This window comes from Megalops cyprinoides, chromosome 21, assembly GCF_013368585.1.
Source record: "Megalops cyprinoides isolate fMegCyp1 chromosome 21, fMegCyp1.pri, whole genome shotgun sequence".
Taxonomy (NCBI): domain Eukaryota; kingdom Metazoa; phylum Chordata; class Actinopteri; order Elopiformes; family Megalopidae; genus Megalops; species Megalops cyprinoides.
In genome coordinates, this window is record NC_050603.1 from 9,379,270 (window position 1) to 9,405,526 (window position 26,257).

The 26,257-nt window shown below is 45.8% G+C and overlaps 1 protein-coding gene across 2 annotated transcripts; it reads right to left on the reverse strand.

Annotated features, from left to right (window-relative positions):
* Positions 1–1,592: 1,592 nt before the first annotated feature.
* On the reverse strand, positions 1,593–25,390 carry LOC118796291 (protein 4.1-like). 2 transcript variants are annotated; one of them, XM_036555113.1, is made up of 21 exons: positions 25,272–25,390; positions 22,112–22,461; positions 20,358–20,645; positions 20,095–20,199; positions 19,787–19,829; positions 19,050–19,125; positions 18,738–18,956; positions 18,572–18,659; positions 18,067–18,219; positions 17,668–17,765; positions 16,867–17,042; positions 15,375–15,604; positions 13,784–13,852; positions 13,593–13,634; positions 11,695–11,757; positions 10,664–10,834; positions 4,547–4,675; positions 4,325–4,417; positions 3,879–3,959; positions 3,228–3,349; positions 1,593–2,299 (listed from the first exon to the last, which is right to left on the reverse strand). In XM_036555113.1, exons 2-20 carry the CDS (start codon positions 22,451–22,453, stop codon positions 3,251–3,253), a joined length of 2,565 nt encoding a protein of 854 aa, XP_036411006.1. In that variant the 5' UTR covers positions 22,454–22,461; positions 25,272–25,390; the 3' UTR covers positions 1,593–2,299; positions 3,228–3,250. The 2 variants fall into 2 exon arrangements, with proteins under 2 accessions (XP_036411006.1, XP_036411007.1); XM_036555114.1 differs by lacking the exon at positions 13,593–13,634.
* Between the last annotated feature and the right edge of the window lie 867 nt (positions 25,391–26,257).

The window sequence follows — 26,257 nt, forward strand, 5'->3', positions numbered from 1 at the left end:
GCTCCTTCACCTAAAAACATCTGTGGTGCTCTGCTCTCTGCAGTCTTTTCATTGATCCCACTTCAGAGAGTATCTATGGTGTCTGAATAACAACATGACTTGTCTTAGCAATGTTCCTAGCATGTGGAAGTCATTCTTCTCAACCAGGTACCGATAATGACATACTTTTTATGTTCGTCATACCAAGGTGTCCACAAATGAAGGAAATATACATAAAATAAGCTATATTTCCCATGTTGTCTGGGGACAAGTCCAACAGCTAGCAACCTCTGTTGACAAGATTTTTTGAGGGCAAGCTGTTAACTTTTTGCCCTGAGCTGGAAACGGTGTGAGGAAAATGACCCATGTGGATTTGGACAATCCTACGGTTTAACTAACTACCACCAAGGTGGGGATTCTGGCCTTGAGAGAACCAAAGGAACAACCTGGGTCTCTGTTTATGGGCAGTGAAAAGTCTGGAAATCAGTCAGCTGGTTCTATGTACATATATACAGTATCAACGAAGTACCAAAAACAGCATAAAGAGAGAAAGCACATTCTGTTCTCCTAAAAGCTCAATGTGTGACACGAACTCAATGGGCAGCGCATTATCTTTTTTTTTTTTTTTTTTTTTTTTTGCACATTTCATTTTTCAGTGATGACAATGAGAGCGGGTTCAGGCTCAGAAACAGGAACCTCTACATGAAGCTCAGCTCATTAATCTTCCACTTCCTGTCTCCGCACAGACCGGGCTAAAAGGGCACGGCACAAAAGAACGAGACAACACTCCGAGACGACAACACCGCACAGCAAAGAGGCCGAACACTGAAAAACAGAAGTGCTGACCTCTTCATCGGCCTAAGCATGGTTTACGGGGACATTTTGTATACCACAGCATGTAGAGTTTGGCTGCTCTTTCTCCATTTACTGACTTCCTTTCAGGATGTGTCAGATAAGATGAACTGAGAAAGTACACAAATGGCAACAAGATTCCAGATGAACAGAAAGTATGTTTTTGGTCAGTTTTAACGAGATACATCTTATCTGTTATTACTAATTGGTCCACTGAAATATTGAGGGACAATATGTGTTGGCCAGAAAAATCTATATTTCAAAAAGGACATGTGCTCAGTATTCAATTACTTTATCTCTAAGTAGCACTATATTCACTCTTGGATTAGACTAAGCAGCCCAGTGGATCTCTATGGTTCACACTGTGGATAACCACATTCTGCCCCCTTTAGACAAAAGGTAGAAATACACAATATGACCAGGAAACGAAACCTTGTCTCTACATTTCACGGTTAAAATAACATGCCTTTTGCAGGCGTAGGCCTGCTGCTGCACTCAAAATGGAATGTTCTGTTTTCCCCATAATCCAAAAATCAGACAACCTATCAGTTCTACAAAGCCTGGATATCTACAGCACTGCACTTATGAACACAAAAGGAGACCAAAATCAGATAAAAATATAATCTAGAAAAATGCACCTTCAGTATTTCCCCACATTCCCACACTCCCTCTCTGAGAAATGGCAACAACAAATAACACTACTATAACTAAATAAATATCAATCACAGATTAAGTTACATTTTAAAAAGAAAGAAAAAATAGCCCAGTTTTTTTTTTAATTGAATGCAAACATTCTCGAGTGAAAAATAAGAAAGAGAAAAATAGTTTGGCTACATCCATTTCAAAGATTATAAATAAAATGTTGAATTTTTTTCACTGAGAGCCTGGACAGATGACCCGGACATGCTGAAGCAGAACTCTGTTTCCCACAAATCCCTCTGCCCTCTAGAGGGTGTTCAGTGACAGGTCAGGTTCAATTTAACCAATTAATCATCCTGAGGGAAAAAGTGCAAAAACTCATACAAACAGTAAAAGGTTACAAAACCCCTTTGTCATTAGTAAAAACCGGATGGTGGAATCTGGGGCCATTTCAGGTGCTGGTGATCCACTCCGGGTTTTGGCAGTGAGTGGAGAAGGAAGAGTGGGGAATTGTGGGAAATCAGGGACCATCAGATGATGAATCCTGGAGATTGCCCGTTGGTTTCCAGGCAACCAAGATTTCCCCCACCCAGTGTTCCGCAGTGCCTTAAGAAAATGGCTGGGAGAGGCAGGGTCAGAGTTTTGGGTTGAGAGTTGAGGCAGGTTGGGTGGGTGCAGGGGACCCTCTGGTTGGCTAGTCGGGGTTGTTGGAGGTGGTGGAGGCTCACTGCGGAAATGCTGGTTTAGAATCACGCCAGGATGGGGGGTGGGCAGAAGGCAGGCCTGTCTGTTCACATTATTGAGGCTCCCCTGATGCTCCCCTCGAGAGCTGTAAGGACAAAGCTTCAGTCAAGTTTTATTTTATCCATAAGCACGTCCATGGAATTCTCCACCACCTTAAATGAAACTGAACCCGGGACCTGGACAGACTACAGCCAGCACTGTACCCAGATCAGTGATATCAGAAATGTTGCTATGAGCAGAACAGAGGCATGGTTTGACAGGGCGAGGGGTAATGAGGCACGTCCTGTCTGAAAAGGACTGAAAGGTTCGAAAAGAAAAAGAACAAAGCTGAGACAAAACACAGGGGATTTCACAGTCAGACCGTAGAAGGTGGAAGCCAACAGGAGAGCACATCTGTACACACACACACATACTGTTAAACATGTACATATCTGTATATACACACCTTGAACACACTGGCATTCAACACACAAAACACAGCCAATTCAACAGACATTCACATATACACACACACACACACACACACACACACCCTAGACACTCCACATTTGAACACCGTAAACACTCTTACAGCCATATACACCTCATACATAACACTTTGACTAGATAAACACTAAAAGGAAGAAAGCTGGCAGCTGAATCTAAACCCTTTATTAACTGTCAACATGTTAGCAAACACTAAAAGTTTTTTTTTTTATATTTAAGAACATACTTAAATAAAAAAAGTATTAAATATTAAGCACATACTTGTACATTTATTGTGTACAACACACGTTTAGATGTGGATTATTCTAACTAGTATACTTGTAAATACCCAAAGATGTTTTAGTTACATTAAAAATGTACACAACACTTCTTTGATTCTACCTGAGTTCAGAATAACTGTCAATAATCGTGATTTATTGTGGCAAGATGGGGAAGAATTAGAGATAGGCAGTACGTCCAGTCCGAAATGGACCTCGGAGCGATATGGCTAAAGAAACGCAGAAGATGCAGAAGGGAGGGATGCTCACCTTGAGGGCGTGGCTGGTGTGAGTCACTGCGGAGTTATCTCCGTCTCCTGGTGCACCACCACCCTGGTGACCGACATGTCGGGGTGCTGCTCCTTTGCCTCTTTTATGGCCTGGGCTAGAGCCTATGGGGCAGGGGCAGGGGAAAGGGCAGGGGCAAGTATGGGTCACAGTTACAACTTAGTGTTTACACACATACACGACCACGGCAATATCTGAAAGTGTGTTCTTTTTTTTCTTTTTATTATTATTTTATATATACTTTCCTATATATTTTATTCATATATTAAAGTTTGGACATGCCTGATTAAGATAATGGGAAACAAGCATTCAAAGACATTTTGATCTAAAGACATATGCTTAAATGCCTGAAATTTGTTTCTTAAACAAATATAAACTGTGAAGTTGATGCCTATGTATGAATTTAATTAAAAAAAATATGTTTGACTACTTTGAAGAATCTAAAATATATAATAGTTTTGATCTTTCAGTGCCACTGCATAATTCCATTTGTGTTATTTCATAGTTTTAATGTCTTTACCATTATTCTAAAATCTAGAAAATAGTAAAAATAAAGGATAAAAGTTGTGTCCAAACTTTTGACTAGTACTGTATATATGAACTTCTCTGAATATATATGGATTCATGCCTCACCTGGTCATGGTCGATTTCCGCATCGCCTGTAATGACAATCCTCTTCTCAATACGCGTCTCAGAAATTCCTCCTCTCACCGTCTGGGGGTGGGGGTGGGAGGTGTTGAGGGAGAGAGGCCAAAAAGGAGAGAGAATAACAGGGAGGGGAGAAGTAGAGAAGGAAAAAGAGGAGCAAAAGGTTAAAAGGAATATGTGAGCTGGGTGTGTACCCCATGTAGACACAGGTCCACAGTAGAATGTGTTTACAGACCCCCTAGAGTACACATTATAACGTACGCTCTAGCACACATCAGGAACTTAAAACATTTTTTATAGCTCTACACAAAGCATGAGTATTAGGAACTGCGAATTATCTTTGATTCCATGAGTCCTTATGGAAGATGCCACTGCAGCCACAGCTGCTTGTGACCGATCCAGATCGACAAGGCTGAGAACGGAGCGCTAACCTTGGTGATCTGGGTGGTGGTGGTCGTGCTAACCGTCTCCGAGGTGATGGTCTGTGCGCTCAACAGCACTCCGGAGTCCCCACTGTCCAATGGCTGCAAAGGAGACAGCTGTTGCACACACTGCCAGACCTCAGCACTGCTGACACACAGCATATAGACAGAACCACATGGGCAGTGGTGGTGGAGAGGGTTTGGGATGAGGGGGAAGGGGACGTTGACTACCTGTGCCGCCTCATACGTGATGGTTTTGGTCTCCGTGTGCACGATGGGGACCTCCATGGCGGACACGTCCCCGCGGACGGCGTTGGTGACGTCGGAGATGGTGACGGTGTGCGTTTTCACCAGTGGGGACTGAGCAGAAACACACAGACGGAACGAACAGACAGACACACGGACGCACACACATACACACAGACAGGGTTAGGGTTTCTTCAACTGCTCCTCCAGTTCTGTGTCCCAGAGGCTCCCCCTGCAGGTCAGACAGCTGATGAAACCAATTACCACCGTTCATCAAATATGCAGATTATGCAAATGAGAGACACCGATAAAACCACTATCATCTCAGAGCTCAAAACCCACCAAGACGACATTTGATCACCGAAGTTTATTACAAACCACCCGCTTGTGAAGGGGTAACATGCCTTTGTGCTTCAATACATTTTGCCATCTGCAATTCCACATCTGGCGAAAACAGGAAAAGCAAGATATTATACAGAGATACCCAGTAATCATTTCCTGTTTGGATTTTTTTAAACAGGGAACTCCAGTCAAAATCTTTAATTCAGCATGTTTTATGATATGCATGCATAAGTGGAAAGTAATTTCTAGTATGCTGGAAAAAACTGCTGGAGCCGGAGTATCACATCACAGTCCCACTAATTCATGGAAAGCCATTATTCTTTCTGTGTGAAATCTGACCAACTCCTCCTTTCCCTCCAAAGGTCTCTCCCTACTTAAATACAGAGAATGTGCTAATGTTGATCAATACCCAACATGCCTATATTTCCAGTACACAAGAAATGACTTTATACCAATACACGTACATCATAAAAATCATAAATGATATGTACTGCGTTCTCCTTGAAGTCATGGCTTTCCCTGTCAAGCAAGAAAGTGAAAAAGACCATAGCTATTTTGTCATGCTGCTGTTTTTGGCTTTTTGGTTTGTTCAAAGGAAAAACACTTTCACTGTCTCTTCAAGCTAACAGGATGCAAGCACAAGAGCTTTGGAAAGTATGCATGTCAACAGGTATTCCTAATCAATCTGAAAATAAATAAATAAATAAATGTCCTTCTTCATCCCTAAAAACCGTTAGCTGGGGGGCTAAGCTCTGAGGTAGGACCGTTATGTTATATAACATCCTGTTCTTTTCTTCTCGGCTCCTCAGTCTCTCCGTAAACAAAATTAGTACCACTCAGAGCAGTTAACGCACAGTTTAAGGCAAGGCAGTGAGCCAGCGGGAAATTTTTTTTGGAAAGTCTGTGGTGCTAAAGCATTAAAGAAACTCCAAGCGATATACGGGTTGAGAAATTAAAGCAGCAAGTGACATCTGCCAGCTTTCCCCTTTACAGTCTGAATATCACAAACATATCCAACATAACCACCAGCCATGTCTTATAAGAGCCACTTATAGGTCTGCAGCGAAAGAGCTCTATTGTTGTGCGCATAACAATGATTTCCCAAGGCAAAAATATTCAACTACAGTAATATTTTTTAGTTTTTGGTCTTGTCCTAGAATACACTTTTTCATCTTATTTTCAGCAGATGTTTGTCTGAGTGTGTGTGTGTGAGAGAGCGTGTGAGTGAGTGCGTGTGTAAGAGTGTGTGTAAGGACGTGCTCTCCTCCCGTGTGGAGGAGAGCACATGAAAGAGAAAGGAAGTGGAAGCAGACAACAGAGCCGGAATTTTAAACGAGGAGCGAAAACCCGCTTTCTGCCTCTGAGAGAGTGAGTCTGCACGGGGAAGCTCGGCGTGATCAGTCCGCCCGAGGGGCGGGGAGGGGGGGTTCGGCCGCCTTTCATAAAAACACCAGCCACCACAGAGCCACGGCCATCACCAACAGGAAGGACAGGAGGAAGGGGACGCGAGGGCGCTGCAGGGGGACGAGAGACAGCTGGCACGGCTTCACTTCCCCGGGGATGGAGACGGACACCCTTTGGGGACGCCCCTCCCCTGCCTCCTCTTCTTCCTCTTCTTCACCCTGGTCCTCTTGGTCCTCCTGCCGGACCGGTGGGCCCCCAGGAGCCAGGGACTCTTCCCGTAGGAACACAGCGCCTCTCTGTGGCTGCGTTTGGCGACAGAAGACCGAGAGAGACAGAGAGCCATGAACGAGCACGAGGTCGCGGGAATGCAGGGGTTTGGGTGGGAGGGGGGAGGCATTTCAGGAAATTAAGGGTGACAAACAAGGTGGTTTTCTTATACAGTCTGGCGGTTACGGGAAGTGACCGTTATAATTTGAACATTGCAAATTTTGCAATTTAAACAGTGTGCCGTTATACTTCATTTTGTTCCTGGTCTGTGCACAGCTGAAACTTTCCAATCAATTCATTTCTTTCGCTCCAGCTGCAATTGCAATTTTTTGGCTGAATTTTGCAGAGCTCAGGATAAGGTGGGAGTAATACGGTAAAAAAGAGGTAACCTTGATATGTTGCCTTGCAACAAACTGTACCTTCTCCCAGCTCGTGTGGCTTGGTACACAGACACAAAAATCAAATGAACAAGAACACTGAAATTACGTGGCAGCTGTAAACTAAAGTGCTACCTTTTCATATTCAAATGTTATTTCCAAGTAGATTTTATGGAACAATCAGCAGACAGAGTGCCGTTTCCACCTTGTTCTCCCCTCTGAGAGCTTTCTGTGCAGACAGCGGTCAGCGTGGAGTGGGGCGTGGCCGGACTCCACGCACTCCTTCTCATTCAAAGCCTCAAAGCCGCGTGATGCAGGAGCGAGCACGGCGGTCCACCGGGCCGCACCCACGGAGCGGCGGCGTGGCGCTTCAGTTTTAAGAATTCAGTTCCACCGCAGGATCAGACCTTATGTTGAAAAATTGTGTTTTTTTTTTTAATTTCCAGATTATCTCTGACAGAGAGGAAATGGGTATAATAGAGGAGAATGTAGAGAGGAGAATGGAGATTTAGGACAAAGAGGAGGAGAATGGAGACTCAGGACACAGTGGAGGGGAATGGAAACTCGGGATAAAGAGGGGGATAATGGAAACACATAACACAGAGGAGGAGAATGGAGACTCAGGACACAGTGGAGGGGAATGGAAACTTGGGACAGAGAGGAGGAGAACAGAAACTCAGGACAGAGAGGAGGAGAAGGGAAACTCAGAATGGACAGGAAGAGTAAGGAAAATAAGGACAGAGTATCCTCATAACAGAGAGGAGGTGAGCGTATCCTCAGGACAGTTCTTGTTGTCTCTGCCGTCAGAGGGACACACCATTAACCCGCCAGTTCACACTGCCCGAGTCACTGTCTAACTAGAGACGCCCCCTGAAAACACCGGAGGATAAATGGTGCTGTGTCCGCGTCCTGCCTGTCCCCCGGGTGCAAACCGTGTGTTACATGATGACGGTCAGAGAGAACCGTGTGTTCCACGATGACGGTCACATTCAGATTTTTCCCCAGAGGCACGGAGTTGGGCTCAACGGATGGAGCGTCATGGCGTGTGTCTAAATCCAAACACGGCAACTGTGGTGAGGGAGGGGCTCTGCATACACAAAGGGGCAGAGCCGGCCAGAAGAGGACGTGATGAAAGGAAAAGGAAAGACAGATGGGGGAGGAGAGAGTCAAGAGAAGGGAATGGGATGGAGAGAGAGGGAAAGACAGGGGAACATTCCTCCAGTGAAGGGAAGGAGAAGAGAAGAGAAGAGAAGAGAGGAGAGGAGGGGAGCAGGTCTGTGAGAGAAATAACAATTAGAGTAAGAGCGGCCAGACTGCCTGTCCTTTCTTTGAACCTCCTTCAGACACATAAGAGTCTGTCATGCAGCTTCGCTCTGTGGTCAGACCAGCCATGCTGTTTGCATCAAGCAGAGCCTAAGCTGAAAGCTGCCATTCCTGGGGCCTGGGACCAGAAAGAGGGTAGGCAATGGGGTGGGAGATGGTGGATGGGCAGGACAAAGGGGCGTTTTCAGAAAGGGGGGAGGGACAGAGAAGGGTGATGAGATTTGTGAGGGTGGAGGGAGGGGTGAAAGAGAGTGTGTATACGTGTGGGTGTGTGTGTGTGTGTGTGTGTGTGTGTATCAGAAGGCTGGGGAGGGGTCGGGGAGGGGGGGGTAGGTAGCAGGGTCGTGCAGTGGCTGTCGTGATGCTACTGGGAGCGCAGCTCAGCTAAAGCTGGAGGCTGCCGCTGGCCGGGCCAGAGTTGCAGCCTCCTTCTGCCGCAGCTGTCCTTCTTTCTTTATAGCTCATAAAGAAACGCGCAGGAGATCAACTACTGATTGCTACTGCAGCCTTCGCCGGTAACAGCACCGCATTACGCTGGTGTTACCTCCCAAGCACCACCAACCCGTCTGTGTGCCGACGCTAAGGTGGGTGTCTTCACCTGCATACACACACAAACACACACACACACACACAGCATCTTCAGCTGCTGCTACACACAAACTCACAATGTCTTCAGCTGTGTGTACGCACACCACACAAAAACAGCACCTTTACTTGCACGTGTATTTCTGTTGGTAATCAGATTTCATAAGAAGCTGCAGCTCGATTCTTTATCTTAGAGAATTTAAGAACCAGCTGGAAGGATACGAGATGCTCACAAACCTACAGGAAAAATATATCTACAAGAAAGAGCAACCTGCAGGTAACAGAAAGCTACAGGTAATAAAGCTACAGATAACAGAAAGCAACAGGCAACAAAGCTACTGGAAACAAAGTAACGGGTAACAAAGCTACAGGTAACAGAAAGCTAGTGACAGAGGAGGCTTCTGGACCCCATAATGGGGGGTATGCTGTCCATCACTTATGTGATCAAATCAAAAGACTTTGCTGTCCTTTGCAGCAAAACACTGCGAGATGTTAAAATCACTGACTCACTGATAACATGCATATCCTGAAGCACCACTCTCCCGAACAGACCTTAGGCCTGGTTCTGAAAATTGTTCTGATCTGGCTTTGGGCAGCAATCCAAGCAGCGGCTGGTAATGACAACTTGCAGAATCCCAGGATTCCATCAGAGGTTATTGCTTAGGAACAGACAAATGGCGCCACGACTCTAATCACTTCACAGACAGGGCCTTCCTCATAAAGCAGTACAATACAAAATGAGCTCCCATAACCTGAACGCCAGCCATACAGGCCAGACAGTCATGAGCGTCCATCTCGCCACTTTCATCACCCTGCTTATGTGGCTATAATGATGACAGTTCATAAAGAGGAAACATTACAAGTCTATTACCACACAAGGGCCTTACCATGTTCTAAGCGATGGGTCTATCATTCACAAAGAGAACTAGCAAAAAAAAAAAAAAAGCCCTTGTCGTCCACAGGGGATACATTTCAGAGATCCTGCAAATAATGTACCGTACCAGAGTGCTATACTGTACTTTGCTATGCTGCATTGTGCTATATTCCTCAGTGCTATTCTGCACTGCACCCATGCCAAAGGCTTATGGACAAAGGGGATTTTCTTTCCAGACAAAAACACATTTCATAGTGTAAAAAAATCAAACTAATAATTCAACACAGAAATTATTAATATGTATACTGAAGTATCGTGATGATGTCATGAACAATGAATCGATATTTATATTTATATAGGCCTAGTGGCTGGCAGAAAACAGGAAGTCCTGCCACATGTGAATACTCAAGATGGTGATTTGTGTATCCGCCAACAGCAATTATTGCTGAAGAAGTTTTCTGTGGTGTTCTGCTTATTTCCACTGTTCTAACATGGCAGTTATGTAAAAATGATGATATTTAAAAATGACAGCTGAGATGCCGAAGTAACACATTCTGTGATTAGCGGTGGCTGAGCTAAGCCACGTCAACCACCTCCAATATGTATCAGGGTACTCTCTGACCTATGACCTATGACCTACCTATGAACTCAGTGAGTCATAACATTTGTTTTAACATCTCATCCAAAAGACAGCATCCACTAAAGCACAGTACCATTGTGAATGCTCTAGACTGCTGGTTTTCTGTTCTGTTTCTGTCCCACTAACATCACTTTCAGCAGCGGCCTGGATTTACTGGGCGGCCTCCCATTCAACTACTGAACAGGCCCAGTCCCTCTTAGCTTCAGCCATCTGTCCACCGAGGGGCACAGAACAGAGTAGCTGCTGACCCCCCCCGCCCCGCCCCCCACCAAAGAACTCACTCCACCGACCCCTGGCTGCAGCTGCCCGTTGATGCTGGCGGTGCGGAACGGCGAGCTGGTGGACAGGCGCTTGTCCCACTCGCTGGGCCGCGGCTCTGGCACCGACTCCATAAAGCTCCTCTTCAGCTCGCTGATGCTGGTGTGGTGCCTCATGATACCCTCCTGGGTCCTATCCAAATCCTGGGGAGAGAGAGGGAGAGGGAGGGGGGTGGGGGGGGGGGGGTGGGGGGTGAGGGACAGAGAGAGGGAGGCAGAGAAAGCGAGAGAGAGAGAGAGAGTGGGAGGGAAATAATTGTGAGAGAGAGAAAAAGACAGATAGGGAGAGAAGGACAAAGGAAGAGAGGGGAAGAGAGACGAAGGCATTGTAAGGCCATAGGCACAAATCTATAAGGCTGACAGCTGCAGCAAAATCTTGACTTATGTTCATGCAGCTTATGAGCAAAACATAATGCATATTGAAATATGAGTGGGAACTTCACTGTTCAGCGAGACAGTGTGCTTAGAGCCCCCTGCTGGCTAATGTAGGAACAGCCTATAAGCTGCAGTTCTGCAGCCAAAAGCTTTATTTATTTAATGCTTTCATCTGAAGGGCACAATAACACGATTCAGAACATCTTGTTCATGAATCCATATTTTAAATATGACATGTTTATAGCTTTGTAGAAAAGAAGCCTAACCAGGGTGGGTTACTTTGTGGGAAACGTGAGTGTTTCTGTCACGCACCACAATGGAGGCCAGAGACACTACATTCCCAATCATATGTTACTCAACAGGCATCTGAGAAACACAGACATAAAATCAGCCAACATTCAAGAGTACTATAAACGCTGTACACATGTTGATGTCAATCAATGAATGAAATAAGATTTCTGAGTTAAACCGTGTCCGAAAATGGAGGTAAAACAAAGAGAGACCAGTGAGAACCCATGCTTAGAAAAAAATGGAATAAAAAATAGAGTCCACAAATGAGGTCAACAACAAGGCATGCAGCACCACAGTCGGCAAGCTGAACGTCACAGTGCTTCACAGCTCCTACAAACCTCCAACATTAGATTGCTGTGTCTGATATAAATGGTGTCCGCCTCAGTTTTCTTAGGCCTTTTCTGTGATATGTGAAAAGGAAAAAGCCGTTGCAGTGGCAATTTATTGTTAACGTCTTTTATTTATTATTAACGTCTCCAACTGCATCCGGTGTGACTGCAGTCAGTGTGTGGGGCAAGGAAAGGTCAAAGTGCAGGATGTCCATGAGCCCAGGGGTGGCACTGAGGGTCAGGGGTCACATGTCAGGGGTCGGGGGTCAGGGGTCAGGGCTGATGGGATGGGTGAGGCGGAGTGGAGGGAATGGGCCAGGGGGAGAGAGACAGTACTGTTTTTATTCCACGTATCTGCAGTGCTGTTGAGAATGCCTGCACCACTTTCCCCATCAGTGCCCTTTTCAGGTGTTGTCTGAATAATGCCACATCTGTATGTTTCTCTCGCTGAATTGGAACCAGACAGAAATGGGCTGATATGCATTACACAGACCACTAAACGTTTGCGCTAAAATAACTGATAATTTCCGCAACCACATTAAGGACTGCTCAATACCTAATAGGGCAGGAATGAGAGACTATCAAAATACAGGTTTAATACCCATGCGTTTCACCTTTTGACTCTGATATCACTGACACAGTATAGCTAACAGACACAGGTAAACCTATCACATTCTCCCTAATTCTAATTCTTCAGTCCATATTACACATGCCTTTGGAAGCCCTGTCCTGACTCTCCTTCTCTGTAGAGTCCAGGAAGCAGCTGAGCAATTAACTGGATATACATGCCACGCTACACTAATTGGATATACTCAGAACAAATAAACTCCCCATGTGAAGGAGAATGTTCACCTTTTCCCCAGAGCTTTGTTGAGTTGTCCATTTGTTAAATGTCAAAGGATTGTTGTCTTTCTGCTTTCAGCCTTGTCAATAACTGAGTTCAATCAATTTCATCTCAAACAGGTTAATTGTTTAATTGTCAATTGGTAATTGTCTTTGTGTTTAATTGAATAAAGCCAGGCATTGGATAACAAGCAACACCTGCCCAATTAAAGGCATATTAAAAATAGATGTGTGGCTGGAGACTAGGAGGCTCACTTTTCCCCCTGCTGACTGTGTGTTCAGGCTGATTCCTTGTTTGTTGGTTTTAAAATTAAATGACCTGTTTTTTGAACTTTTGCTCGTTCTTTTCATTTTTGTGAGAAGTGTCAGCCAGCTCCCCACCTTCCCTAACTACAGAAAAGATGCCTGTCCAAACATGGAATTAAAAAGCAGTTCACAGCCAAGGCTGCGGTCCCTCCCTCACCAGTGGCCGCAGCAACATCCAACGGCATTCCCTTTCACTCCCTGTGACATCACCAAGCCCGTGCGGACAAGCATTCTGAAAGGTCGAAAGGCTTGGCCCTGGCCTTGATCGATAGGTGTGACATCAGATATTCCGCCATCTCTGAGCTGACTAAGCATAAGTGGAGGTAGCAATGCGCTATGCACCATAGACTTTCCTTTCAAGTCCTGCACACTTCTGCACAGCCCCATAAGGCTGACAGAATGATAGGGCATCGGCACTTCCTCTCTATACTTGCTTCTGTGAGCTGTGGATTATACACAAAGATTTGAGCTTCCTCATTCCACAGAGACTATGTCCAGCTCTGTGACACACTGTAGGAAGCATTTGATTCTTGTGAATCAAGCAGCAGACCCTAAGACCAAAGAGGGCACTCCCGTACAGACAATGTCACGGTGAACTGACCTCCATCTAAAGCAAACACATTAATAAAACACTGTACTGTCTCTTTAGAATAACCTGAGAAGGTGGATTGAAAATTGAGATTTTTTGCAGAAATAAAAGGGTTATGTGCACATGGAGGTGAGGATGAGGATGATGACTCCTGTTGGACGGTGCTGACCTTCCTCGTCCGCACCAACTCTGATCCCGGCCGCGGCGAATGCTGTTCCCCCAGGGGGAGGGAAAGAAGGGCAAAGGTTAGTGACCCCCCCCAGCCATCTGTCACCCCTACCCCCACCCCCGCTATCTGAGAAAGGTCATGACTTATAGGTTGCCCACATGGCGACGCAGGGGTCTTCACAGGAAACAAACCTGCGACTTGCGCTCCCCGTTGGCGGCCGTCACCGTCGGCTTCTCCCGCCGTTCTCTCCTCGCCACCGTCTGAAGCAGAGCAGAGACAGCTCAGCCCCTCCGCCCAGACACACCGCCCTGCTCACCCAGCGCGGCTCCCCGGCAGACCGCGTCACACTCAATAACTCACACAGAGCCTTCACCTTCGCTGTCACGCTGCCAAAATCATGGGCATAAATTATGACTTTAATGAAGTCTTGTGAAGGTTACGCAACAAAAATAGAATGTGCATACTCAACTCTTGCGAAGCCTCGACCCACACAACCGTATAACAGAAACTGTGAATAGATAATGGCTCTTATTAAGCCCCAGGTAAGTGGTTCTGTCAAACCTTTTCTTCTGGTAGATAACTATTTATTTATATATTTATTTATTCCTTCCTTCCCTCATTCTTTTATACCTTTTTTATCCACCTTTTTGCTATCACTAATTGCAGACTAGGCTCATCTCACCATGACAACCTGAGAGCACAGGATGCACCAAATACACACATGCCAAACCGTGTCTATTTTTCACAAAACAAATCCCACAGTGCATCAGTAAGCAAACACCAAACAGCGGGCAGAACCATCTCCCTGTTGTGACCCTGAGCGACTCATGGGCACCAGAATGAATCACAGGGCACTGAGAACAGTTTGACAAGGGGGGCCTGGGTAATGTATTCACCCCTACCCCAACAGAATGAAGCCTGTTTGTTCCGCTGCTGTGGGCTTCTGGGCACCAGTACCTTCACTGACTGAGCAACTCAAGAGCCCTTCTGCAGATCACCTTAAAAGTTAAGAAAGCTTTCACGGCGCGGCAGACCATTTGAGCTCAATTAAATTTCAACCCATTTTGAGGCACATTTAACCCATTTATTCTCTGACCCTCATCAGCATCAATAGTAAACATCTTGCTCTTTTCATCACCATCACCGCACTCCCAATCCACAGACCACAGTTTGAGAACAACTGATTGCGGCTGCTGTGAAATTAAAACAGCATGCATGTGCAAGTATGCTTGCTTTGAAATCTGTTCATAAACAGTGTTTGAGGTGTACAATACAAAAAAGTACCATCTGGCAGTGCAGCTCTAATTGAATGTGTTTTCATCACTCTCTGGCTATATGAGGGGAAATGGCAGTATTTTCTCTGGGTGTTCTAGGGTGTTCCTGTCGTAAATAAAAAGAGCTCTCGTTCACCAAAAAAATGGAGAGGAGTTGCAGGGTGATGTCCTCAAACTGCTGACATCATCAGCAGCAGACATCCACGCTGTGAACTTATCCCCGTAACTCTACCAGAGTTATATAACTCTGGTCCTGTTTTGGAGTGTAATGCTGTGCAGGTTCTATGTATAATCACTGATCTTAAAGTCATCTGGATGGCTCATCCCAATCACTGTGCCCACCATATTAGCCTATCTATTAACAGTAATGATCAGTGCATCTGCACAGAATCTCTGAAGCTCCTTTAAAATGCGACCAAGCTCTATGCATTGTGGGAGCAAACGCATGACAGGATTTGCTCTGAAGTAGGCACAGCATGTCTGTGTGTCTCCCAGTGGGCTGGAGTACCTTGACCTCCAGAGCAGGCTCTGGTTTGGAGGACCTCTCCACCTGTCTCTCCGTCTTCATCTCCGCCTTCTTCTCCTGGCGGGGGGTGCGGCCTGTTGGCGTGGCAGCGTTCTGGCGGCTGGCGCGGGGGGTTGCTGTGGCGGCAGGGGGCGGGGCACCCCCCCCCGAGGGGCCGGGGGGGATGAGGGGGGCGCTGATGGGGCGGGTGCTCTTATCTGGGGTCATCGCCGCTGCAGCAGAGGGGGGTCAGGGGTCAAGTATAGAAGAGAAGGGAGATCCCAGTTACAAACAGTGTGGAGGAAGTGAACGATCATGAGTGTTAGGAAAGGGTGGGCCCACTGTACAGCTGATATCAGAAAATGAGGTTTGCAGACAGTTCCTTCACCATCCAGCTGGGCCAGCAAACAGCCCCTGTCTCGGCAATCACTGCTCCCACGGCCAGGGAAGAGGAGGCCCTGAACACATTCAAACTGCGGCTTCACACCTGGCGCCAGCTTTAAAAGGCCGGTGAGGATAAAGGGTTTGTTTCTGTAGTTTGAAAAGCGTAGCCCCCACAGTGCAGTATTCACAGCTTCTCTGCAGGTAGATCAATGTGGCATCAATGCATTCACATCTGTTCCCTCCTCATTACCGAACTCGCATTTCCCCACTGAGCCAACAACGACAGGCCTGATGCTAATGCTCACCTGCACCTTTGTCAGTCACAGCTGCACCAGGTTTCTTCAGAAAGCAAAAGACCAGATTAGGGGGCTAAAAGCAGATTTCTGTGAAATTTTAAAAGGAGTGAAAGCTATATCTGTCTGCAAATGAGGCACACGCAGTGGAGTGGACCTGCGACTCTAGAGGTGTGTGTGGAATCGATGGAGGAGCGGTATGCCGTGATAAATGTATAAGGCTCCTCCTTCCTCATTTCCTCTACAACCTCCACAGAAACAAGCAAGCAGGTGCTCTGGGGGCTGGATTCCACTGGGACACAGAAATGAACCACGCATTAATGAACAGTACCACATTCACTCACACACACCACAGAGACACATACACACACATTATACACACACACACCCAAACATGCCCACCCACAGACACACACACACACACACCCAAACACACTCACCCACACAGTCACACTCTCACATTCAGTTTTTTCATGTTTTTTGCTTGAAATTTGTTTTTTAGACAAATATAAATTGTGAAGTTGTGAAGCTGCCTATGTATGAGTTGCCTCTGAGTTTCTTTCCAAAAAAAAAAATTAAAAACAATATTTTTTGGCTACTTTAAAGAATCTAAAATATTAGTTTTGATTTGCTTAACAATTTTTGGTCACTGCATAATTCCATTTGTGTTATTAAATAGTTTTGATGTCTTTACTATTATTCTAAAATGTGGAGAACAGTAAAAATAAAATAAAACCCCACATGAGTAGGTGTTTCCAAACTTTTGACTGGTGCTGTACGCACATAAGCGCAGATCTGTGAGAAGAAAAGCCACGCACCTCCATCCAGGCTGCGCGACTCCCTCTTGCTGGCTGAGCGCTGAAAGAGGGGGGCCGGCCTGTCAATCATGGAGCTGGCCTGGCGGGTCTGGGCCTGGGTCCGCCCGCTGTAGCGGAACTTGGAACCCAGGGCCAAAAACCGGCGCGGGGTGGTGGCCACTTCCGTGGAGGTCAGCCTGCAGGGGGAGGCATCACCATCTGATCAACATCGGCATGGTTCTGATCACCATCAGCATAATCACTCTCCATTTGAATTTGAATTCAGCTACACGGGGGGGATGTCCCATAACGAAGTTAACCTAATCCTCTAATTCCACACCCCACATCCCAGACTGGCCATAGGTCACCCCACAGCCCTTTGTTATCCCAAGAACCAGCTGTTCTGCCTCATTAAACAATTATTCATGGATCGTTAGCTGTATGGATCAATTAATTAATTAGAGGCATTGGGGACCTGGAGGCCTCTGGGATGAAGCCAGGGTAGCAGTTGAGGCTGCCATTAAATTACATTTCATTATTGTCATTTAGCAGATGTTCGTATCCAGAGCAATTTACATAGGTTACAATTTTACATATTATCCATTTTGTTCAGCTGGATATTTACTGAGGCAGTTCTCGGTTAAGTACCTTACCCAAGGGTACAACAGCAGTGCCCCAGCAGAGAATTGAACCGGCAACCTTTCGGTTACAAGCCCTGCGCTTTACCACTGTGCTACACTGTCCTGTCATTGACAGTACAGGGTGTCGGGCAGAGATTCTGACTGACAGCACACAGTGTGGAGTGGGGTCCAAGTGACTTACCTGAAGAATGTGTGGTGCTCCACACAGACTTTCCACAACTTCTTGGAGGCCCTGTAGTTTGGCAGCTTGAAGCCGATTGTGCTCTCGTAAAGTTCCAGCTGTGATGCAAAGGTGTGATGTACAAGTTCAGTACAGTATGGCTTGTTGATTTTAAATTATGGTGACGATCAACAAAATTATAAATCACCTGGAGTATAATCTCAACAATTACTTCCATTAAGCACGTGAATATAATATTGCAACCCTGAATAAAAAATATATATATATTGAGCGCAACACAGCTCCAGCTTGTAATGGATGTTATGTAAAGGAGGAAATTCAAGGTCCCACTCTAAAGGCACAATCAGGACACCGTGATTTCCCGTGCATTGTGGGATGGTGGAGGCCCGTGCGCTGTACCTCAGAGGGGCGGATCTTGATGAAGAAGCTGCTACGCTTGTAGGAGATCTTCAGGACCTTGGGCCAGGGGAAGCGGTTGATCCTCAGCCTCTCCTTAAACACCATTAGGCCACCGGAGCAAACGCCCAGCATGATGTCAACTCCATCCAGATCCTGGTGCAGAAAGACAGACAGACAGACAGGAAGGACATCAGTTACGTTCAGCCATAGAGCAGTGCTTTCCCAGGGTGGGTTCATTGCAGCTACTCCATTGTGTGACATCTGGCTGTCTGTCTTATTGTAGTTTTTCTTTCTTGAGACCTCAAAAAGAGGACTTCCTCTTGTGTGGCTCTCAGTGCTCGAAAATCACACACTGTTTTTACTGATAGGAGCAGATCAATCTCTAACATGAGGCTAAGAACACTGTGACCCTACCTTGGTTTGTTGAGTAGGTTCTGACCCTAACTTGTCATGCTGAGCAGGTTTTGGGCCCTGTCTTAGTCTTGTGACAAAGTCTTGAGCCTACCTTGGCTGGGTGAAGGTCCACCCCGTACATGGCTAGTTTCTTGGCATTCTCCAGAAACATCATATCTGCCTGTGCCGGACTCATGGACCTGCACACACGGAGAGGGACAATGTCACCATGTCAACTTCACCGGTTCGTTAAATCCATGTGTGTTTATCACTCTTACTTGTAGGTGCGGTGAAGCTCCATCATCTTCTCCTCCAGCTCTCTGGTCTGACCTGGAGCAAGCCGCAGCTCTTTGGCGTAGCCGTTACCGTGGAGATCGGGGTCGTACTCGCCCAGCTCGGACAGCAGGGCGTAGGAGCCCAGCAACGCCAGGGTGACGAAGGAGCAAGGCAGCCGGCCGCTCAGGATGTCCTTACGCAGCTGCAGGACCAGGAAGTACCTGTCGGGTCGTGGGTCAGGGGTCAGGGGTCAGGGGTCAGCATGAGCACAGCCATGGGTGAGTGCAGCATGCGAACAAGTTTGAAAGGTTTACCTGGTGATGTCCTCTGTCAGGTGTGCCGGATCGGGTGGGTAGAACTTCACGTTGAAGGTACAGTCACAGGAGGTACCTAGAGGAAACACCAAGGAGTAAAATACACACCCAACATCAAACTAGCCAATCACAGCACAAGGGTGAATTTCACCATCACAGGCCTGGACAGTAGTTACACGGCATGTGACCCAGCAGTCTACAGCCAGGTTGCTTTTAGTGTCCACTACTGTGGATGTTTTCTTTATTCAGGTCAACGCAAACACAATCAAAAAATTACATACAAAGTTATTATATTTAATACTACATTACATAACATTTAATATAAAAAATTCAGAGCTCAGTTTATTCCTTTGATTAGCTATTTGGCTGTTTTCCTGTGGTGTATGTATACTGGTGTATGTGTGTGTGTGTGTGTGTGTGTATCTGTAACTTTGTTTGCTGAGCAGCCTGACAATAGTGGGAAATAAAAAGGACAAGTATGGTCCTCATAGCAGGGTTCAAAGTTTATGCATGCCAAAGAGGCCACAGTCAGTTTTTGGACTGACATTCTGTGTATGTAAATAGCTGGCTGCTGATTGTATACATACATTCTGTTCATTAATATTGTCTTAATGTTGGGTAATATCATGTCTGTACCATTTTCAGTATAGCGTGTTTAGTGTTGTGTGGGTACAGAGTCTTGCAGTATAAACAGTGTGAAGCAAGGCACCCAGGCCCTCAGCAACAACATCACTCACCTTGCACCTGTCTGCGGATCTCCTTTGTGAGGTCCACCCAGGTCTGGCGGAGAGTTCAGGATCAAGAGAAAATGAATGCATCAGATGAACACAAATAATCAGAGAATTCTGTAACATTTTCCCTGAAGGGTTATCTCTTTCTATGAAGCCTTATCTCACATCCACATACCATGCTACAAGAACATTCATAAACACATGCAAACATTTTTTAAATAAATAAATTTGTGGGAGTGCCTGAAATGTGTGTATGTTTCTTCCCTGAAACCCAGGGAAACTCGTCATAGAAAATAAAGCGCTGTCTACAGTACCTTCACGGAGGGCGTCTCCCAGATTGCCAACCCATAATAGTCCCTCTCCAGCAGGTTGAGATGGTCACACACCCTGACAAACAGTTCCTGGCCTTTGGCATGTTTCTGTGTGAGTGTGGGTGTGTGTGTGTGAGAGAGAAAGAGAGAAAGAGAGAGAAAGAGAGAGATTACTCAACCCCTGACTTAACCCCCTGACTTTCGAAAATAGCTGTAATTGATACTTGTTGATTCCTGGAGTAACACTGATAAGTTTGTTGTCTTACATCCAGCTCACACTCGTATAGAGTGTTGTCCAGCAAAGTGACTTTGCAGTTCATGACCCCTGGACGCCGCGGGGGTGTGGGGGACGTGGGGTCCTTTATGTCTTTCTCCTCCTCCTCCTTGTCTTCTAGCTTGTCCTCCCCTTCCTCCTCCTCCTCCTCCTCCTCTTCGTCTTTTTCCTCAACACTGTCGTCCCCCTCCTCCTCCTCCACGCCTTCCTCCTCTTCCCTCTGGTCCTTCTCCTCTCCCTTCTCTCCCTCTTCCTCCTTCGTCTTGTGGTCTGGGCCCAGCTGGAGGGAGAGACAGACAGACAGACAGACTGTCAGTCCATCCCATAGCATGTCTGCTAAATGCCAACAACGTAATGTAATGTAATGTAATGTAATGACAAGCCTATGAGGCCTATGAGTCCTGTAAACCCTCAGCCTTTGCATCTCAGCAAATGCACTCCTTCTGGGGTGATGTGGCTGAATGGCAGGTAAGTCAAGGCTGCAGCAGCCCCGTCATGCAGTGGACTCCGCACTCCCTCAAAGGTGTGCGAAGTCAGAGTGGCTGAGAAGAGCCTGGAGGTGCTTGCTCTATCGGTTGGCCTACCACGTGTCGTGTGTTGCAGAAGGTGGCCGAATTCATTCAGACACTGCCATCACCTGGGGTGCAGCGACTACCTCAGACCCCGAACTGCAAGGCGTGCAGAGATAAAAGTGCTCTGCTCCGACTTCCTTGCTGGAAAGTGCCTTGCAATCCTGACGTTAGGACACACGAGAAAGCAGGTGAGAAGCTTTCCACACTCAGGGACGCACTTGTTCTGTGTTTTGTTTATGTAAATATTGCAATAAAATGAACATCACCCACTTTCGCACTTGCCATGGTGTCAGGCAGGATGCTGGTGTGAATGTGCTGTTAGAGTGCACATTGATCAGCCCAGGGAGAAAGCATATTAACACCCACTCTACTGACGATGGCCTGACATCTTTAAACATTCCTCGCACCCTGAGCTGGTCAGCTTAACGAAAAGGCTGCTGAAATCCACTGTTTCCTCAGTTGTAATTGATGGCGCCTCACTCTGTAACTGATGGCACCAGAGACCCACAACCTTAAAAACAAAGCCCTTCACCTGCAGGTGGTGCAGAGACCAGGTTGGGACAGACACAATTCATTAAGGAGGAAAAAAAAAAAGTGCTTGGTATTCAGCTCAGCTGTTTAGAAGCTGTTCAGTACCGGCAAGCCAAACAAAGTCTCAGAAAATTAATAATTCATGCCTCACAAAGGCAGAGCAAGCTAACTTCTGTTCCTGGAGAACGTGAGCAGGGTCTTAAAATGAAGCTGGCAGACGCTTCCTGGGCCTACGTCAGAAAACACCCGCTGCTTTGGGTCCTGGCAGTGCACTGTGTACATCAACGTAACAGGGTGTGAGGTACTGTACAACACACTCTTCTGTTACAGCACTAGGTTCAGGAATGGACCAGGATGAGCATACTAACTATACTAGCAAGAGTGCCTTCAAAAGGGCCTTCTTTGGCTCCAAGGACTGGTTTCATCCATTCGAAATCACTGGAATACAGCAAAAAAGTTAAGAGTCTAATGATAATGTCCTTGAATTACCTAAAATTATGGGAATACAATGTGCAAGCATCTGGAGTGGGTGTGGCTGCACCTGTATTTCAGTGATGCTGACAGCCTGCATCTGGAGTGGGTGTGGCCTCACCTGCATTTCAGTGATGCTGACAGCCTGCATCCTCAGTGGGTGTGGCCTCACCTGTATTTCGCAGCTGCTGAGCGAGTGCTGGTCGAAGGCGGGGTCCCCCTCGATCCGGAGCTCGGGTTCGGGGTCGGCAATGGGCGCCTTGAGCTCCTCGCCTTTCTCCCGATCGGCTCTCTCCGTCTCGAACCCCTCCCCCTCGGAACACTGCGAGCTCCGCTTGAGGAAGGAGGAGAAGAGGCGCGAGAGGCCTCGCCCTGCTGAGGTTCGGGAGCGGGGTTTCAGCGGCTGTTCCTCCGGGGGGGAGCTGGGGGAGTGGCCCGCAGGCGCTTCCTGAGGGGATGAGGGCCCGGGGTCCTGGGCCTGCTCCTTCTGCTGCTGTGCCTCGTCTGTTGTCATGGTAGCGACTGCAGTGTCAGATGGGAAACAGGAAGTGGTCAGACGCTGAAAATTTACAGTCTCAACATACAGTACCAGTGAAAGGATTGGACACACCTGATTAAGAAAATGGGAAACAATAAAAACACTTTGATTTAAAGAATTATGCTTAAATGCTTGAATTTTTTGCAGACAAATATAAATTTTAAAGTTGATGGAAATGTATGAATTTCTTTCCAAAAAATATTTTTAAAAAATATTTGTTGGCTACTCTGAAGAATCTAAAATATCATATAGTCGTCAGTTCAGATAGTTTTGTTCAACCTTTTTTTGGTCACTGCATAATTCCATTTGTGTTATTTTGTAGTTTTGACGTCTTTACTATTATTCTAAAATGAGGAACACAGTAACAAGAAGGAAAGTAAATTGTGTCCAAACTTTTGACTGGTACTGTAATGCTGTTCACTCACAGTGTGAAAGACTTTTTTACCATAGGCAGCCGTGTGGTGTGATGGTGAAGGAATTGAGCTTCTAGCCAGAAGGGAGTGGGTTTCAATCCCCTAATGGCGACAAATCAAGCCAGACAAGAACCAAGACTCAGCAAGGACCCCCCCACCCACCAAACCTAAATTAGTGCTCATAATTTGTATGCTTATCTTACTACCATTATTGTGACTCTGGTATGTTGTTACAATATACTGTAAGAAATTTTTTTAAGAAGACTGCTTTGGTGACCTTATTATGACATCCTTGAAAGAACATGGTAAGGGATTAAATAATTAGAAAGAGAGAGAGAGAGAGAGAGAGAGAGAGAGAGAGAGAGAGACCATAACAAAGGACAAAGGAGACAGGTAAGGGAGATGGGAGCAGGCAAAGGAAAAAAGGGAGAAAACTAATGTGACTAAAGGTAAAAAAGTGAAGGGGCTGATGCTTAATGCTTTATGCACATGAGGAGGGGTTAGTAGCAGACTGAGCAGAAATGTGAAGCGCACCAGTGCTGCCTTGAAAAATATCGCATCAGGTGACCTATAACAAGACAAGCCTCAAGTCAAGGTGTCCAGCCAAGTCAGACTAAAAAACCATGTATGTGTCCTGCACTACCATTGTTTGGTATTTGCTGTCACTTTGACGTTGTATGCAAGCAATATGAGGGACACCAGAACCGGAGTGAAATTCCCTGTATGTGTAGAAGCATGCTTGGTCAATAAAATATGATTCTGATTTTGATTCAAAGTAACACTGAGGGGGGAAAAAAGCGAATTCTGAAATATCTACTCGTTTGTGACTGGGTGATGAAAGTCAGCTCAGAGCCTGAAAAGAGGCTTTGAAGTTAATCAGGAGCAGTGCAGGATTACTGCCTTTCCGCCAAGGATGGTGTGGAGAGGCCCAACAGCTGGCTGCGACTCTCAACCACTCCAGCTCGATATCGAGTAAAAACACAGGGAGTGAATAAAATCACGTCCTTGGCATGTAAACAAAGATGACAGGTGCATCCCAAAATGGGACACTTTCTTCATGACACTCACAGCAATCACATTTTAACATTTAAAATTAGGTGTACAAATACGTACAAGTGTACATTTTTTAACACAATTTATGGTCAGAAACAGACACTGGTGAGACCCTAACTGGGCAGCACAACAGCTCTGTCCGCACACACAGCCGGCATGGAGGACAGGTAACGGTTACGAAGTTGTTGTAATTCTGTATTAAAACTACATGCGTTCTGCTTGAATTTTTTGTTCCCCACACATTCTCATTCTGCAAGAACACAGTAAACGCTGTCCAGGGTATCTGTATTTCTCTGTTATTCGTAGGGATTCCTACAGCGTCAGTTTGTTCTCCCCTAATGCGCGTCCCGAGGAAAAAAAAATCTCAGCACAAAGAATACCGGCCATACCTGCCCCGAAGATGATCTTCAGTTCAACAAAACTGACAACCAAGTTTCAGAAGACAATGCTAACATTTCCTATCCCGTAAGTAAAAAATGCAAGCACAAGAGGCCATGTGATTTTACCTTTGGAAATAAAAACTGAGCATTTTCATCACAGAAATCAACATGCACACCTCCTCGCTACAGGAAAGGAACATTAACGCCATTTGTTGTTGTTCGCGATTGTGTTCAAATGAAGACTGGCAGCAGACCTAACGCTGAATTTGCGTGCCGTGGACTTGACAGGCTAAAGTTATCTGTCGATTGACAACAACTTTTCATAACACATCGATAGCGCATTGCCGAATAAATAATTTAAATGGGAAGGCGGTGAAGTCCCATATTTGCTATCAATACAAATAAAACAGCATTTTGCTATTGTTTCAAGTCGGCGTCTGATTGCCCCTTGTACTCGCGCACGAAGGTATCCATTCATGTTCTGATGCGTTAAAAACACGCGATTTCATTTAACACCATTTAGCTGGTTATATTTTTCCGATTATAATAACCGCGTTTGTATTGTTACAATATTTTTTTGTTGAAACACTGCTGCCTGACTGCAATGATTGTACTGAACAAGTGAACGTTATAACAAAGCCTTATTTAATTTTGCCCCACACGCAATACGCGAACCAGCCATTTCACTCTAACAAATACAGTAAATGCATCATTCTATCAAAACATCTTTGTTTAGAAAAATATATATATTCCGTTGTAATATTATACGATTGCCTCTTATTGCGATACATTCAAGCCTTCGTGTGGTTATCTGGGAGCTGGGTATTTAAATGGTCCATGTACGAAAATGGCGCCGAATGTTAAAAAAACGTCAACAGAGATTCCTTGCTTCGCAATCAGCGCACCTCAGTATAATAATAAACCATACAAATGCACGATAGACCTCACCTTCTTTCTTTAGATCACCAGTGGCCAAAACAAATCCTCAGCTACAGAATTATATTTACAGCTAATAATCCATCCATATCTTGAATACACGGCGTGGTAAACGTGTATGTTTTTCTATCTTAAAAAAACTGGTGTAAAGATTCTAGTAAAAAGGTGGGGCTACGTATTCAATGAGGGAACTTTTGTTTAAAGCATGGACCAATGGAAGAGGTGCGGTCTATCGCCTTTTCCAATCATTGTAAAGAGGGTTTGTGTTCGCTGGGAAGCGCCAAGGCTGCCGTTGCGAAAAGCGAGAGTGTCTTTATAGACCTGTTTATTTGCATGTGGGCAATAGGAATACAGAACAATAACAATCACACTGCAACAAGCGTTATCCTGGAAATGATTCCACAATCAAATATTTGTACACAGGACGATGCCAAGGGGCATATTGTAGTCAGGTACCCTATCTGTTATTTCTGCTATTGCCCAAATCAGTTATCGTGAAATAAGGTGTTTATAAACAGCAAAACTCGCGGACTCCTTGCGTTGTACTCTACCTCATTTGTAAGTCGCTTTGGATAAAAGCGTCTGCTGAATGAATAACTGTAAATCTCAATGTAATACAGAACTATAGACAACAGACCTTATAGGTCTGTGTAAAATAAACTACAGACCTCGTGGTTATCCCAATGGCCATGTGCTACTCTGAACCTCCGGAGAAACCCTCCAGTTGAGTTAGTGCTTACATTTGCCTTCGTGCCATTTTTAATAATAAAGGGGAGAGATGAGCGCCTGCTGTGTTGCCTCTTATTATTCTCTCTGGTCTCTCGTCGGGCGGACGCGACCGCTGCGTTTGAAGGCTCTCATTACGGGGCATGTTTCATTTCTCTTTCCCGTTGTACTCATTTGGGACGGCTGGTTCTCTTCTAACGCTCTCATTATCATCAGCGCCCAGACGGGCACCTCTGAGGCTCAGCAAAGCCTCGCAGGAGAGATAGGGAGAG